Genomic DNA, 17,580 nt, shown 5'->3' with positions numbered 1-17,580 from the left:
TCTGCAGCTAAATGTCACTTTGACTATGCATCCCCAGCCAAATATATCACAGGACAATGTCTCTCCATCTAGGAGCCTGAACCCACTTGAGTATTAGTACTTCTCCCCTCCTCCTCCTTATGATTTCTATGAAGAAAAGATTATGCTTTTGTTTGTTTTAATTTGAGGACATCATGTTGCATTTCTCATTATAAGATGCAGTAATATAGATATTTGTAGTCATTTTAAGATATTCTTAAATGGTGAGAACATATGTTGTGCATTTTCAGCATCATGATTCACTTTTTAATTCTATCATTCTGTTAACTACATGGTAACATGCCTTTTAAAGTTCTTATTCCAAGTGCTTCTGGGCTTTCTTTATTTCCCCATGTGACATCCCATTACTGGACCAGTAATCAAGGAGCCTCAGTCCTCAACTCTGGCAACAGTGGGGGACATACACTGAGAGGATGACAAGATACACACAGTACTATCAGATGCAGCTCTCTGCATCGAGGGCAGTTTCCCTTAAGAGCACACAGAGACCACAGTCAGTTTGTGCTGGTTTCTCCGTCTTTCTCCAGATCCCCAATAAGACTCCCCACTGGCACAGCTATAGGGTTTAGATCTCAGCTGAGTGGCCAAGCCAAGACCTCCAGCACCCCCTGTTCAACCAGTGCTTCTTGTCCTTGCCCAAGTAGCTGAGACACACACTCTTTGACGTTTGATTTACACACACATACCTGGGAAAGGCTGGCACAAGTTTACTAGGTATGCCCCCTTTTGCCCAGACTATAAGGTAGTTATCACTGCCACCAGCCAGCTCCTTATCTGCGTTAAGGCCCTTAAAGGTTGTCCAATATTACTATGTAATGTTACTATCAGTACAGATTGGTAGTTTGACCAAGAGCAAGGCTGTTAGGAATGGCCCACAGTGTCACCAAATAAATATGCAAATACTCTCAGAACTTAAATATCTCTGCACAGATCAGCCATGAGAGATTTAAATGTATTTAATAATAAATTATAAAAGAGCAAGACAATACTAAATGTATATTTACAGTGACATCAGAGTTCAAAACCACAGGAAATATTTAAAACAGTATTACAGGACACTCTCAAATAAATAAAGAAAACATCTAAACTAAGTTTTACTATAGTCCTGACTGTGTCTGAGAGTTACTATACCCTAGAAACATACTTTATTATAGCAAGGCAGATGTGGGGAATGAATCTTCTCTAGTTGTTGTCAGGTCGAAGACAGAATACAGAATGCTGAGTCTCACTCTCAGAGAGTTCTTGAATTAATGTCTCAAATATTAGTGTTGGGATAGCTTGCAAAATTATGTCATTTAACTCTATCCCAGGTAAAAAAAAAAAAAAAAAAAACTGCTGGAATCTGGCAGTATTTAGCATCTACCTGTGAAAATACATAGCCAAGGGCTTTTCGTCAGATCTTTGATAAATACTGGAAGTCGTCAATCAATAAAACACTTCCAAGGCAATACAGAAAGTTCCCTAGTTTTAGACATTGTGTCTCCTTGCTGCCATAAAGTAATTTAATTTCAGCTATTTTTTCTGAAATTTACTAGATTGAGGTTAACCTCCTGTATCCCAGTTTCCACTGTTAGAATATATACATTTACAGTTACAATAGTGCATGTACCTTTCTGTTCTCTTCTAGCAGGGCGCACCGTGGATACATCTTTAAGCTCAGCACTTTACAAAAATACTTTTAACACACGTCTGTACAAAAAAGTTAGATATATGTATTACATACAGTTCTAATACAGTTGTAACACAAGCATCTTAAATGAATCATGTTGATATCCACAAATGACATATAATTGTTAACAAAATTCCAGGTAGCTGGGCAAGGAGTATCTCCTTTCATGACACCCCATTATTGATAATGTTGTCCATTTAGAGACACATCAGTTTTATATTAGAGATTATGCTATTCTTATTCCATTAGCCATATTTTGTGAGTAACAGTGGGTCTCTCCTTCCCGATAGCATTTTCCCAGCACAGTTCTTTCATTCTGTAGCTTTTCTGTCTTTTTTTTTTTTTTTTTTTTTTTTTAATATACAAACTTGCCACTGGTGCACGCCATACTATCACGATGCCAGGGGAGAAGGTCAGTGCAGTCCTCCTAGTTCATATGCAGTGTGGGCCTCTGTCTTAGTGTACTTGAAAGGAAAGTTTTCACATTTGTTGATAGAGAGAGTCAAGTCTTCTAAATGTGCCTAATATCAGATCATCATGTAGTTGTTACTTGTACCCCCTGGGAAGAGAGTGCTATATTCAGGGCTACCTGAAATGTTAGGGCTATGGTTCAGGTTCTCATCATGGGAAATCAAGAGAATTTAGGCATCCTCAATGCTAGCAGAATGGTTGTGATGGTAGGAAGTTTCCTGTTCAACCACAAATCATGTATTATAAAGGGTTTTGAAATCCTCCTGTTTAAGCGCAACTCAGACATTAAGTATTTCCAAATCCTAGTAAAGCTATACATGATTGTAGTACTACTGTATGACGATGTAAATTTGACTGTTTTAGTTTTGTAACAATTGTAAATGTGATCAATTTTATCTGCATGTACATATTGTCATTTAAGTATTATCAGTGTTGTTGCTGCCAGTTTTGTTTGGAACTTTTCCCACTGGGCCTCTGCAGAAAACGAGCAACTAGTTCCAGTCAGGCTTTCTCAGCAAACAAAGCCAAGTACATAAATAACGTTTGGGCCCTTACAAGATCCCTGGTGGAAGTGTAAGGGGGCAGATAAGAAACCAGTGTCTGGTTAAAGACTTCACCATAGTCCAGTATTTTGGTGGCCTCCACTGCTTTGCTAACTTTGAGCTCTGCTTTCCCTGATGAAGAGTTGTCACAGCAGCCCTGCATTGCTGATGGTACTGAGAAAAGGGTAGTAGAGGTTCTGTCCTGGCATCCAGTCTGAAGAGTCTGAGATCTGTGTTCACATGACTGGCTAGTTCTTTTGTCTGAGGAAGCATTTTGAGTCCTTTAGGTGTATTTTCCTCTCTCTGAGTTCTTGGCCTGCTTGTAAAAACTGAGGAGAAGTCACCCCTTCTACATTGAATTCATGCTTGCTGTTTTATCCATGGTGGAATATGACGAAGTCTGTTTGGGAGCACACAGTTATTTAAATGTCACTCCTCGTATTCCCTTACTTAAATATATTTAATTCGCTCAGTCACACAGCCATAAGGAAAGGTGAAGCACCCTAAAATGGTAAACATGGTGCACACAAACTGTGACCACAGCATTCTTTAAGGCAAACATTGTCATTTTACATGAAACACTTAAGAAATTGGGTCAGGGATTTGTTGACAACAGATTAGATTTTGGCCATGTGTAAAAAAGTTGCTCTTTCACAAGTGTACGTATACAGGTGCCTCTTAAATGTCTGAGGTCTGTAACTTTAAGTGCTGTATTATGAAACTACATGGATGAGTAGGGTAATGTGTACCAAACGAAAGATTATGGTATGTTGGGATAGTTTTCCCTGCTTTGAGGTATACCAGTCCATCTTGTAGTTATAATGGAAGTGGTGTGGAAGGCATACCCCCCCCCCCCAGCAGTGGAAGGTGAAGGGTAGAATCCTAGCTGCAAAAATACTGAAGTGCAAAAGCGAGATTCAGAATTTACTCTTCTGTTTGAATTGCAGTTTACCTGTTTTCTTCCCAAGGGCTGAATGGGGGGGGGGGGGGGGGCATTTATTTTCTTTGAGCACTTCTAGCTCAGGGTTTTACTTGAAAAAACATGATGTTACATTATAGTTGTTTCATGGCAGGAAACAAGGAATAGCCTATTTAATTGATCTTTCAAGTGTATTTAATATTTTACTCTCTCTCCATTTTACCTTTTCTTTACTTTTTCCATACAATCTTGAATGCTTAAATTCCCTCAGTGCCATCTTTCCTGCTAAGATGATCCTTTCACATGTACTGACATGATAGTCTTGATTTTGTGTACCCATATCATGTCTCTTCTATCCAGTTACAGCACCAGAGAGGAGAGTCACATGCTCTTCTAATCTGCTATCCCTCCTTTCCATCCTGGACATCTTCTGGTGGTTTCCTCTATACATCTCCTAGTAGCTTTAATTCCTTTTCCTGTATGGCCTTTTACAACTGCATTAAATACTAATACTAAATTTGTGACCTAGCCAGGGCTCTGTAGAATAGTACATTATTTATGTGTTTCTGAAATATATCCCATTTAAAATAAATTGCTACCATGGTTCTTTCACAGTGTTCCTGATGGTCTCCTCCAGGTGTGAACTGCATTTCCAAGTCTCTTTTTTTATTCCTTATTAAAGGTTTAAGTGCCTGGTCATCCCCTTTACATTGGGTAGAAATGGTGTGGTATTGCAAGCCAATACCTTCTGTATAGATATATTCTCTGTCATCAGTCATTCAGTTGCCTGTTGGAATAGTGTATTTTGAGGGTGCAGATGCAGTTTAAAGGTTAAATCACAAAAGTTTTAGCATTTTTGCTGTTTTTAATTTTGTTTTCAGAATGTATCCATTGTAGCTGCATCTGCTGGTAGTCACTCGGTCAATGTTGTTGGGACTCCACTGCAGAAGCTATACTCCCTTTGGCACTTTTGTGCTACGGGAATTTACTTTCTGGTTTTGTTTCAGTGGTCTTGACTGGCTGTGACTTCTTGTGAGATTCCAAGCTTGTTATCCATTACAAATAAACCTTTGAAGTAAGTTATAGTAGGTATGTGAGCATTTGAGCATACATAATATTTGGCATTTGTCAGGACCATTTGAAGTGAATACTTATTTAGCTTTTACTGTCTCCCTGTGGTTGGATGACAACTTCTCCCACTTTGAGGGTTTAATGGCTCCCAAGCATCACTTTTATGCTTTGATTTCTTTATCTTGTGCTTTTATGTCTTTCTTGCACAGCTTGTTCATATTCCATAAGTTCAGAACTGGAGATAATCAGGTTAAGCACACAATCCTAGCCTGGTTTAGTGACAATGACATTATTCAAGAGGTACATGTTTCATTCAAGTGCCCACTCTTGTGGAACATCTGTCATATATTGACTTTCATGAAGGTGATCACAGCTGTTGCCCACTGCAGAGGTGTGTCTCAAAGACCAGCTGGTATGTTGCTTGTTTCCCTATGGTGAGTAAGATTCAGAAGTGCCTCAATCTCACTAGCTTGTTGGAAGTGATGCTGTAGAAAGAAACCTTGATGACAAATAGGAATTTAGTCTTATTTTTACTGTTATTGTTTTATAATCTGTATGTAAATGAAGCTAATTGTCTTGGAGTATTCAGTATAGGTAATGAAGGTGAAAGTAGGTTACTCTACAGAAGACAGTCCTGAAATGATGAAAACGATCCAGAACTAAACTAGAGACTGAACCTTGCTTACATAATCTTACCATGTACCCTAAGCTCTCTAACCACCTATTGCATATGGTTTTGTAGAGGCCAGGAACTGCATCCCTTCATGCACAATTTCTCAGAGATGAATTTTGAAAAATGTAAGCAAAGGGGAAAACTTTATCTGACCCTAAACTGTCCCAGTATAATTATCTGTGGGTCATAATCTAGTGCAGTTGAGGGTGAAAGTTTTCTGTGCTGCAGATAAACATTTTTTCTTGTGCTTATTTATCTTGCTCTACCATGTATTCTAACTGTTTAGCTGCAATTATTATCTTATTCTCCCATCTATAGACATCACTAGTTGATTTTCTTGTTGTTTCCAACACTGATGGATGGACAGATATTCACTCATTTAAAACCAGTGTTTTGGCAACTATGCCTTTAGCTTAGTCTACCAGTGGTAGAATTTGCAGCCACAGAATACACTGTTCAACTCCAACCCCACTCCTACACACATACACACACAAACACACACACACACACACACACACACACACACACACACACACACACACACACACACACAAACACAAACACACACAAACACACTTTGTCCAGCTGGGTTGTGCTGTCAAGAGCAGTGTTTCCTCTCCAAAATCCAACAGGAGTACTGGAGTCATTATGTAGTTTCTGTCAAAATTAACTGGAGACAAAAATAAAATTTAAAATGTTTATAGTCTTCCAGCTTTTGTGCAGTATTAACATTCAGTTTTATCTTTGCAGGCCCTAGCTACTGCTTGCTGGTCGGTGTTGAAAGCAAAAAGGAGGCTTCTACGGGTGTGTATTAAAAACAAACAAAATCACTGCACTTGGCCTTAATGTGTGTGATGTAGGTAAATTTTTATGTAAATTATATTTGCATACATGTGCTGTATTCTAAGGGATTGAAACATGATACTGTACAAGAACAAGAAGCTGCAGATCATTTTAAGAAAAGAAAAAAATTTCCAGACGCTAATTGTAGGTGCTGTTTCACTTCAAATAACAGAATAGACTTGGTGGCACATGATGCCCGAATGCTGAATGCTATCATTCATCAAAAGGAAAGTGCTTTCATAGAATGTACAAGGTAACTGTACCACAGGAGCATTTTAGGCTTTGCCAGTACCTACCCTTAGACCTTATCTCCTTTTTCAAGGAGCAATAGGCCAGTCATACCTGGGCTGTATTTATGAATACCCATCCAATTGTCTAAGGAAAAAGTGTGTCACTTTGTTTGATCTGGAGAGGGAAGTCTGCGTGTGTACATGTGTATAGACATATATATGTGTGTGTGTGTATATATATATATATATATATATATATATATATATATATATATATATATATGGGATCTGTACAGATGCTCAACTGCATCTTTCACTGATTCCCAATTTGGTGAGCATACTTGCATGAAAGTGCTGTTCACCGAAGCAGCACTTTTGCGTAAGTATGCTTGTTGTTCTGGTCATACTATGGTGCGGTAAGGGAAAATTCCCTTTTCCCCACAGTAGTGCGACCTCGGAGTGAGAATTTTAAAGTAGGGGGTGTGGGGGTGCAGGAGGGCTTGCCCCTCTGCATTCAAGTAGACTTTTTTTTTTTTTAACATACTTTTAACGAACGCTTTTTCGATGAAAGTGCTTTCGTTAAAGTGTGTTCGGTGGTAATGGATTCGGGCCTTTGAACTTTCGTTCAACAGTCCTAGATTCATATATATATATATATATATATATATATATATATATGTGTGTGTGTGTGTGTGTATGACGCCGCTGCACTGACCCAGTAATCAAGAAGCCTCAATCCTCACCACTAGCACCAGTGACGGACATGCACATTGGGAGGATGATAAGTATACACACACAGTACAGTACAGTTTCCCTTAAGAGCACAGTCAGTCTGGGGCTGGTTTCTCCCTCTTTCTCTAGATCCCCAATAGGACTCCCCACTGGCACAGCTATAGGGTTAACAGCTTAGCCGAGTGGTCAAGCCAAAACCTCCAGCACCCTCTGTCCAACCAATGCTTTGTGTCCCTTCCCAAGTAGCTGACACACAAACACACACACACACACACAGATTTGATTTATATACAAACAGACACTCCTGGGGGAGGCTGGCACAGGGTTACTAGCTATGCCCCCTTCTGCCAAGACTAAAAGGCAGTTATCACTGCCACCAACCAACTCTTGTCAGCTACTACAAGGTGACCAATCCTACTGTGTGATGTTACTATTATCCATATGGTAAGTGTGACCAACAGCAAGGCTGTTGGAGTGGCCTATACAGTGTCACCAAATACATATCCAAATAGTCTAAAAGCGTAAAAATCTCTAAACAAACCAGCCACAATTAAAAGGTTTAAATATATTTAATAATAAAAGAACAAGACAATACTCAATAACTCAGTACAGTGACAATAGAGTTCAGAATCACAGGGAATATTTTAAAACAGCATTGCAGGACAGTCTCAAATAAATACAGAAACATCTAAACTAATCTTTACTGTATTCATATCTATCTCTAAAAGAAATACTATACCTAAATATTACTTACAGAGCAAGGCAAATACAGACGAGAAGTGCTGAATGGATGTTTTCTAGTCCAAAGACAAGATATAAAATGCACAGACTTTCTCTGAGAGAGAGATCTTAAATTAATAACACATTACTGCTTGGTCAACTGGATGACATCACTATTTGTCACTTGCCTTCAGTTCCCAGGCTAACAAATACCAACATAATTTAACATTTCTCTGTGAAAAATACTCCTCTCTCAGAAGTTTGCCTAGAACTGGAAGTCATAAAACAGTTAAACACTTTTACATTTGAAATCTGTAATTATTTCTGAAGTAATTTACTTCATTTGGTCTTCAACCTGTGGGTTACGAATCTGTATCAGATCCGAGCCAGCAAATTTTGTTAGCATCAGCTCTGAGTTCCAAACTCCTCCCCTTACCCATAATACATCTCCACTATCTTCCATCCCCAGATTTCGTTTGCCGTGATTTGCTTCACGTCATGTCTTCTGAGCTTCAAGTAGCACTGGGTTTAAAACTTTGTGAGTAGTTAAATTTTCTAATTCTCTTCAGAATAGTATTAGTATAGGTCCCCTTTCTCCTCCCCTCGCTTGGTGCGTTGAGTATTAGTGGTTTTTAGGTAGTTAGAATAGTTTGTTCTGTGGTGTAGTTAGTGACTTCCCCTCCCCTCCTCAGTGTTTTCTGTAGCGTGAGCATGATGAGTGTGTGTGTTTGTTATTTAAGAAAGATCTTGCCTATCTTTTTTTCCTAAGGCTATCTTCCTATTATTTAGGATGGCTGAAAAGCTTGTTTTTAAGCGCTGCACAGTGTGTAGCCATAAGCTGTCCCCAGTGGATGGCCACATTCTATGTGTTGTGCTTGGGTGTGGCCCACCTGAGTGTGGAGTGTAATATTTGTGCGGGCTACAACCCCCGTGCCCTAAAGGATAGGAAGGCCAAGTTGGCCCTCAAGGGTCTTCTTCCTCCTTCCGACTCTTTTTCCTTGTCTTCGGTCACAACGGCTGCTATGGCCGCCTCTCCCTCCTTTCTTCCTCTGGCTTCTCCTCCCTCCCAGGCTGGGACTCAACCTCCTGTACCAAAGCCTGTGGTAGTGAAGTAGAAGAGAGGTAGAGAAAGAGAGAGAGTCGAAGACAAAGGAAAAGAGGAAGAGGTCCCTGGACCTCACTTCTCCAAGTAAGACTCCATGGACCCGTGACTCCCCTCGACTCCGATCTCCGAGGTTCTCCCCGGAGCTGGAGGAGACGCATCCAGCCTCTCAGGCCTCGGTGCCCTGACCCGCCAGGTCAGAGTCCGTGGCCTCATCATGGTCAACCGACCCTTGTCGAATATGGATCTGGATAAGATGATGAGGTGCTTTATCTGTACACAGATCCAGATGGGGGTCTTGCCAGCCCCCCCTCCCTCAGGATGGGGAGCTCGCTTCCTTTCTTTCAACCCATTTCTCCTTCTCCGATCCGTCCTTCGGCTTCGGAGTACTCGGACCTGCTTCCTCGGTGCAGACAGCTGCCTGGAGCATTTCGGATCCGACCAGCGGAGTTTGAGCTTGGATGTCATATCCAAGGGAGTGGAACCTTTTTCATTAGCTCCAACTTTATCGAGCCAGGTTCCCTCTCTCGGAGCTCCGTCCACCTCGGGCCCAGCTCCGATTCTCTCTTCAGACCCGGGGAGACCAACCTCCTTATTGGTTTCTCAGGAGGTTTGCTCTCCTTCGGCGTTCGATGGGGTAGAAATGCTTCTCTCTCTGTCAAATCGAGACCCTGACCACCCCTTGGACTCCTCCCAGACCCCTTTGGCTCTGTCTATGGTCCCCATTGTCTTACCAGAGGGACATCCTGTGCTCCAAGAGCCCCAGATGGATCCCCCCAAGGAAGAAATGGCTTGTGAGCGCCCCCCAGAGAGCCCCACCGGAGATGTGCCTCACAAGCATACATGCAAGAGGAGGCAGTTGGACTCCCCCAAGTCCCTCACCGAGGACACTGATTTAGATGATGGAGAGGGTTCCCCAAGGTCACCTCCCGAGGATGTCTCCTTTGGAGACATCATGGAGATCCTGCACCAGCAGGGAGGTTGGTCTGCCCCAAACCTTCTTCTGATGAGTCTGTGTTCCTGGAGGCTTTCGGCATGGGCCCATCTACTTCCTGGGTTTCCCCTCCAGTGGATCCTTTTTTGGATTTGGTCACCTCGCAGGCATGAAAGGAACCAGGCACCATGGAGCCTATCCCAAAGCGACCCGATAAAATACTAAGCCCCCCCCCCCCCCCCGTTGATAGGCCATTGTGGAATAAGGGCTCCCTCCTGAACACCACAGGTGACGGACTGCCTAGGGAAGCGGGTGTATGCTTCAGCTACCTTTTCGATCAGGGCACTGAATTATTTGGCCCATGTCACTAGACTCCAACACGACCTAGTAAAGGAGCTGGAGGAGTCTCCCTCCAAGTCGATGTCACAGGAGGACAAGGTTTTGTTCTCTGCGAGGATGGCCACTTTAAAAGCGGTATCTAACACATCCATGCGACTCCTCTCCCATACTACGGAAGGAGCAGCTAGGGAGGTTGGGTCCGGCAAGTCCATGAGGCGTAATGCCCGGCTCAGGTTATGTCAATTCTCCGAACCCTTCAAGGCGTTGTTTGCCAATGCCCCTTATGACAGCTCTACACTCTTCGGTATGACCATCAAGGATACATTAGTCCAGAGTGAGAAGGCCGGGAATTCACTGTCTGCCGTCAGGATCTGCTTTTCCTACCCTCAAAGGCCCTTTTCTCGGAAGTAGAGAGGGCAAAAGAAGATGTGGTTCTGGAAGTCTCAGTATTCTCGGGACACTCAGGGCTCTTCCTCCCCCCAGAGGCAGAGGGGGACAGAATAGATGCTGGCCCAGAGGCAGAGGGGGTCTGAGAAACTTCGGGTCTCTAGAACCTTTCTCGGACAGAGCTGGGCAGCAACCCTGAGGGGTTACTCAACTGTTCTACTTTGGAGGCAGGTGGGGGACAGTTGTCCTTGCACCCAGCAGCATGGGAGTCCATAACAGTGGACCGCTAGGTGCTTCAAATCATATCCAGGGGGTACTCTGTCCCCTTCATGGGTTCCCCATATCTCCCAGACACCTCCCGGATGTACCACCTATGCAAAGTGAGGAAACAGCACAGGAAATTCCAAGCTGCTAGTAAAACAAGCCATCAAAATCATCCCTACTGATCAGTCCGTATCTGGCTTCTACTCCAGGTTCTTCTTGGTGCCAAAGAAAATGGGGGAATTGAGGCCCATTCTGGACCTCTCTACCCTGAACCTGTCAGTTGCCAAAGAGAATTTCCAGATGGTCACATTACAGTCCATCATGCCTTACTTGCAAGAGAGCGACTGGATGTGCTCGTTAGACCTCCAGGATGCTTACTATCACATAAAAATGCACAAAAGCTCCAGGAGGTTCCTCCGCTTTCAGCTAGGAGTCAATCATTACCAGTTTCGAGCCCTACCCTTTGGTCTCACCACAGCCCCCCAGGGTGTTTACCAAAGTGATGGCGGTCGTAGTGGCTCACCTGAGGCTTCAGGGGATTAAGGTCTATCCGTACCTGGACAATTAACTCCTCACTGCTCCCACCAGGCGTCTACTTTCCCAAACCAGGGATTATTTCCTGACACTTGCCCAACGTTTGGGGATCACAATCAACGCATCCAAATCTGTCCTAGATCCTGTACAGGTGATAGACTACATTGGTGCCAGGATAGATACTCTTCAGTGCAAAATATTCCTGACCTTGGAAAGAATTCAAAACCTGAGGATGCATGTCTCCCTGATATACCATTTTCATCTTCCAATGGCGGAATCTGTGTTGAGGGCCCTAGGCTCGATGGCAGAGACCATAACTCTTCTCCCATGTACTCGGTTACACATGAGGATTCTACAGTGGTCTCTAGCCGTTCAGTGGTCCCTGTTGGAACTGCCATTGACTTATCCCATTCAACTCAGTCTTGTGTGTCAGTCATCCCTCATATGGTGGATGAGCTCTCAGGACATTTTGGAGGGACGACCCTTTGTTCCAGCCCCAGCCCAAACCACAGTAACCACGGATGCCTCCCAATTCGGGTGGGGGCCATTGTTTGGGTAGGACAGTACAAGGCCTATGGTCCCCCATAGAGATCAGCTTGCATATAAATGTTCTAGAGATGAGGGCGGTCCTTCTAACATTGCAGGCCCTTCATGCCTTTTTTCCTCTGGGGACGATTTGCTACTCAGTCAGACAACATGTCAGTGGTGTGGTTTATCAACAAACAGGGAGGGACCAGATCTTACCCCCTTTGTCATGAGGCCATGAGAGTGAGGGAATGGGTGATCTCCACCGGTCACTTTCTCATCGCAATGCACATTCCGGGACAGTCCAACATTCTAGCGGAGAGGCTAAGTCAGACCATTCTGATTCCTTACGAGTGGTCTCGGAATCTGTCAGTAGCAGAACAGATCTTCAGCAGGTGGGGTCAGCCTTGCTGCGATCTCTTCGCATCTCCTTCCAACATGAAGTGCAGCAAGTTTTTCGCTCTGAACACCCTGCCTAGGGAGTCCCCCAGAGACGCTGTAGTTCATGCGTGGCCTACCGGTCTTCTATATGCTTACCTGCCTGTACCTCTCATTCCGAGGTTTCTGCAGAAAGCTCGTCGACTAGGGAGCAAAGTGATCCTCATTGCCCCATTCTGGCCTCGCCAGGTATGGTTTCCTTTCCTTTGGTCTCACCTTCTGGCTCCACCTTGGATCCTAGATCCCATTCAGGATTTAATTTCACACCCTTCAGGAGTGCCTCATCTGAGTCTGAACAGCCTGAAGCTCACGGCTTGGCTGCTCCAGTTCCCATGATTGCTAGGACTCCTGGATTATCCTCCTCAGTTAGATCTATTTTGGTAGCTGCTGATAGGTCTTCGACCAGGAAGGTTTATCACAGCAAGTGGAAACATTTTTCTTTCTGGGCCTCTCAAAGGAGTTTAGACCCTTTCACTGCTCCTATTTCTGCCATTCTAGATTTTCTAGCTGATATTTTCCAGCACGGAGCTAGTTCTTCTACTGTCAGAGTTCAGTTGGCTGCCATTTCTCATTCTCATGTGGGTGAGAATTCTGCCTTCTTAGCCTCTTCCAGACTCCGTAAAGCCTTTATCAAAGGCACCTTTTTGTTACGCCCCACCCCCCCCCCCGGTCAAAGATCCTGTTCCCCCATGGGGGAGCTGCTGATCTGAAATTTTTATCTTAGAAAACAGTTTTTCTGGTGGCTATTTACCTCTGCAAGAAGGGTTTCAGAATTACAGGCCTTGTCCATCAAAATTCTGTACATGATTTTTCACAAAGACAGAATTTCCCTTTGAGCCAATCCATCCTTTCTTCCTAAGGTGGCATCACCAGTTAATATCAATCAGACTATCAATTTGCCTGTGTTTTTCCTAATTTTTGCAAACAAGATGGAAATCAAACTCCACATGTTGGATGTTTATAGACAGTTACGATTCTATTTACATAGGACAAAAAATTTCCGTAAATCTGATCGTTAGGTTTCCCCAAAAAGGGTTTGTAGAAGGAAACAATCTCCAAGGTCACTATAGTTAGATGGAGTTTGTCATGCATCCTGCAGGTCTATAAGGACAGAGGCATGTCTCCTCCAGGTCAGGCAAAAGCTCATCCCACTAGGTCCATGGCTACGTCTGCGGCCTTATGGTGTAGAGTGTCTTTGGATGACATTTGTTCTGCAGCTTACTTGGTCCTCATCTCATACATTTATTTCTCATTACAAATTGGATTTGACTTCCAGAAGGAGAGCATCCTTTGGTTCCACGGTGCTCCGGAATATCCTTCCATGAGGGGCATCCCAGGAGTTTAGTAGCTGGGGACTCTGTCCCACAGGTTGAAGACCAAATGAAGTAAACTACTTCATATAAAAAATGTATGTACTCACCATAACGTTCCATCTGAGTAGTTGTACTTCATTTGCTCCTCCCCCCAGATCTTGGCGCATGATCAGCCTACAGGCTGCAGTATAGGTCGCAAGTAAATCTATCTGGTCGGGTTCTCAATATAAGTTCAGCAAACTCGATCTGGGGATGGAAGGCAGTGGAAGTGTACTATGGGTAAGGGGAGGAGTCTGGAGCTTGGAGCTGATGCTAGCAAAAGTTGCCGGCTCGGATCCGATATGGATCCATAACCCACAGGTTGAAGACAAATGAAGTACAACTACTCAGATTGAACTTTATGGTGAGTACATAACTTATTTTTTCCAGACAATAGAAAGTAACCTCTAGCTGTAGACATCCTGTCTCCTAGCTGCCTTGAAACTGAGATAAACACAATCGTAAAACTCTTTGCTTTTCTTGAGGGTTTGCAAGTTAACTCTGTATGTTCCAGCCTCTACTATCAAAACATACATTTGCATAGGTATATAGCTTATATACATTTCTGTTCTTTTCCAGTAGGGTACACTGTGGTTACATTCTTGAAGCTCAGTACATAACATACAGTTCAACATTCTGGACCAGTAGTTTAATATCCACATAACATATAGTTTTCTTACATTTGTAAGGCAAGCCTATGGATCATATTAATATTCACAAATGACATGAGTATTTACAAAATTCCAGTTGCTGGCCTGGCAGCCTCACAATTCCCCCCTTCCTGAAAACACAAGCTAGTGACCCTTGAGAAACATTGCTTGAGAGGGTTGAGCCTATCTTGGGAATACCTTACCCCATTCCCTGTCTTGAGAGCCCATTTGCATTGGCATTGCTAACCCTACTGCATTGCTGCACTGTCATATCATATGTTTGCAACCGTAGGCTCCACCTTAGTAACTTGGCATTTTTCTGGCTGGCTCGATGTAGCCATGTTAAGGGATTGTGGTCTGTAACTACAGTGAATTTCCTTCCTTACAGATAAGGCTGAAGTTTCTGCAGTACCCACACTATGGCTAGAGATTCATTTTCTGCAGCTGCATAGCATTCCCCCTGGGTTCGAGCTTACAACTGCGATAAACCACTGGATACTCTTCTCCCTCTGAAGAAACCTGGCTAAGTACAGCCCCACCCCATGGTTTGAAGCATCCACCTGCACAACAAATTCTTTGCTGTAATCTGGACTGGCTAACACTGGGGGCCTCCCAAAGCTCCTTTAAGCTTCTGGATTGCCTATTAACATGCTGGGGTCCACACTACCTTATCTGGCCTGTTTTTCCTTGTCAGGTCTGTGAGGGGAGCAACTAAAGGCTTTCGGCTTTTCCCGGTTAGGGGTCGCCACAGTGGAACTCTGGTCCGCTTGTGATTGGCAGTGGATTTTTACGGTGCCGAGTTGCCAGCCTGACGCCCAACCTTCAACGAAGGCACGCCCATTCACGCTCACACCTACCTGCATGTCTTTAACGTCACTTGACCGCATGGGAGGACATGCAGACTCTAGACAGAAGATGGTCCAGCCGAGATGTGAGGGGAGCAAGTATGGTACTATAATAGGGGACAAACTTTCTGTAGTACACTGCTGTCCCTAAAAATGCCCTCACCTGATTTTTGGTAACGGGGCACGTCATGCTTGAATGGCTTCCACTTTGGCAGGTTCTGGCCTGATCTTACCACTCCCCACTCCATGTCCCAGGTAGGAGACCTTTGCCATACTCACCTGACATTTGCTGGGCTTAATGCTCAACCCTGCCATCTGTAGTCTGCCCAGCACCTCCCTGACATGCTGAAGGTGCTCTTGCCAGGAATGGTTTTAGATGGAAATATCATCTAGGTAAGCAAAGGTAAAATCTCCTGCTCCTGCTAGGAAATGGTCTACCAGCCTCTAGAAAGTCGCTGGGGCATTTTTCATGCCAAAGGGCATCTTTGTGAACTCATACAAGCCAAAAGGAGTTACAAAAGCTGATCTCTGTCTAGCACTGGGAGTCAAGGGTACCTGCCAGTAACCCTTGGTCAGATCAATGGTGGTAGGATACTTAGAGCCACCCAGTTGCTCTAGGGCTTCATCTGTCCTAGGCATGGGGTAAGCATCTGACTTCATGTGACTATTTAATTTTCTGTAGTCCACACAGAATCTGGTGCTGCCATCCTTCTTTGGTACCAGCACCACTGGGGAGGCCCACGGACTGCTGGACTCCTGAATTACCACTAGTTCCTACATTTCCTGCATCTCCTCCCTCAGAGTCTGTTTGACTCTCTCAGGCATCCTATAAGGGGCCTGCTTAATAGGCCTTTGGGGTCCTGTATCCACATGGTGCTGCACCAGGTGGGTGCACCCTGGTTTCCCAGTGAACATGTCCCCAAACTCCTGTAACACTGCTCGGATTTCTCGAACCTGGGTAGGGGATAGCTGCCTGGGATATTGCTACCCCTTCCACTAAGGTGTCAGTCCAAGTCTCACTAAGGAGATCAGTCACCAGATTCTCCCTCAGACGACTCCTGCAGTCCACTGCACATGCTCTGCATAAGGGCCTCCCTATCATGGTAAGGTTTCATCATGTTAACATGGTACAATTTGTGACACTCCCTCCTGCCTAGCAGTTCTACCATGAAGGTAACATCACTGACCTTCCTTACCACCTTGCAGGGTCTCTCCCAGGCTGCCTGCAGCTTGTTGTGTCTGACAGGCATGAGAACCATTACCTGCTGCCCTGTAGCAAACTCTCTAGCTCGAACATTCTTGTCATACCAGACCTTTCTGCTGTTGGGCTTCTACCAGGTTCTCCTGGGCCAAACCCATGAGTTCCCTGAGCCTTGTCCTGAGGTTCAGGACATATGCCACAATAGACTCTTTGTAGGTTCACACTTACCCTCCCACTCATTTCGAATTAAATCTTAGTGGTCCCCTCACACTATGCCAGTACAGCAACTCAAAGGGTGAAAAACTTGTGGATTCTTGGGAACCTCTGTAAGCAAACAATAGATGGGGCAGATATTTGTCCCACTCCCTCTTGAACTGGTCTCCAAATGCCCGTAGCATGGACTTGAGTATAGAGTTTAACCTCTCAACAAGACTATTAGTCTGGGGGGGGGTAGGGGTGGTCTTTAGGTGTTTCACCCCACAGTACTTCCACAGACAAGCCAGCAGGTCTGACAAGAAATTGGCACTTTTGTCAGTCAGTATTTTTTTTCGGAAACCTACCCTGCTGAAAATCTCTAACAAAGCATTTCCCACCTTTTCTGCCTCAATGGAGGACAGAGCCACTGCCTCAGGATATCTAGTGGCATAATCTACTACCACTAGACTATACTTTTTACCTGTGGAAATTGGGGTACTCAAAATCCCTACAATATCCATAGCTACTCTCTGAAATGGCTCCTCAGTCACAGGTAAATGCATCAAAGGAACTTTCACCTTGTCTTCTGCCTTGCCTACCTTTTGTCACTGCTCACAGGTCCTGCATTACCCTGTTTACATGTCTGGAAATCCCAGGCCAGTAAAAGTTCTGCATAATACGTCTCTTTGTACGTTTTTTGCCCATATGACCTCCAAAGGGAATATCATGGGCTATGGCTAGAAATGCCAGATGATAGACTCTTGGCACAACCAACTGCTGTATTCTCTCACACTCTAGCCCTCCCTCAGGGGTCCACTCTGTATACAGTAACCCTTTGTCCCAATATACAGATTCCCCCTTCCTTTGAGAATCAGGTGCCTCACTAGCTACCTCTCTTAGGCCTT

At 44.1% G+C, this 17,580-nt stretch overlaps 1 protein-coding gene across 1 annotated transcript in view; it reads left to right on the top strand.

Annotated features, from left to right (window-relative positions):
- The window catches only part of MIGA2 (mitoguardin 2), a 1,296,375-nt gene that overhangs the window by 1,110,314 nt on the left and 168,481 nt on the right, over positions 1-17,580 (top strand). The window contains exon 17 of the mRNA XM_044058371.1: positions 6,135-6,188. Coding sequence (XP_043914306.1) covers positions 6,135-6,188 — 54 coding nt within the window. The remainder of the gene's footprint in view (positions 1-6,134; positions 6,189-17,580) is intronic.

The sequence above is a fragment of the Protopterus annectens genome, chromosome 16.part0, assembly GCF_019279795.1.
Source record: "Protopterus annectens isolate FY-2018-M chromosome 16.part0, PAN1.0, whole genome shotgun sequence".
Taxonomy (NCBI): domain Eukaryota; kingdom Metazoa; phylum Chordata; order Ceratodontiformes; family Protopteridae; genus Protopterus; species Protopterus annectens.
Note: the sequence above shows the minus strand (reverse complement) of the source record. Positions and strands in the feature narration are given on the sequence as shown.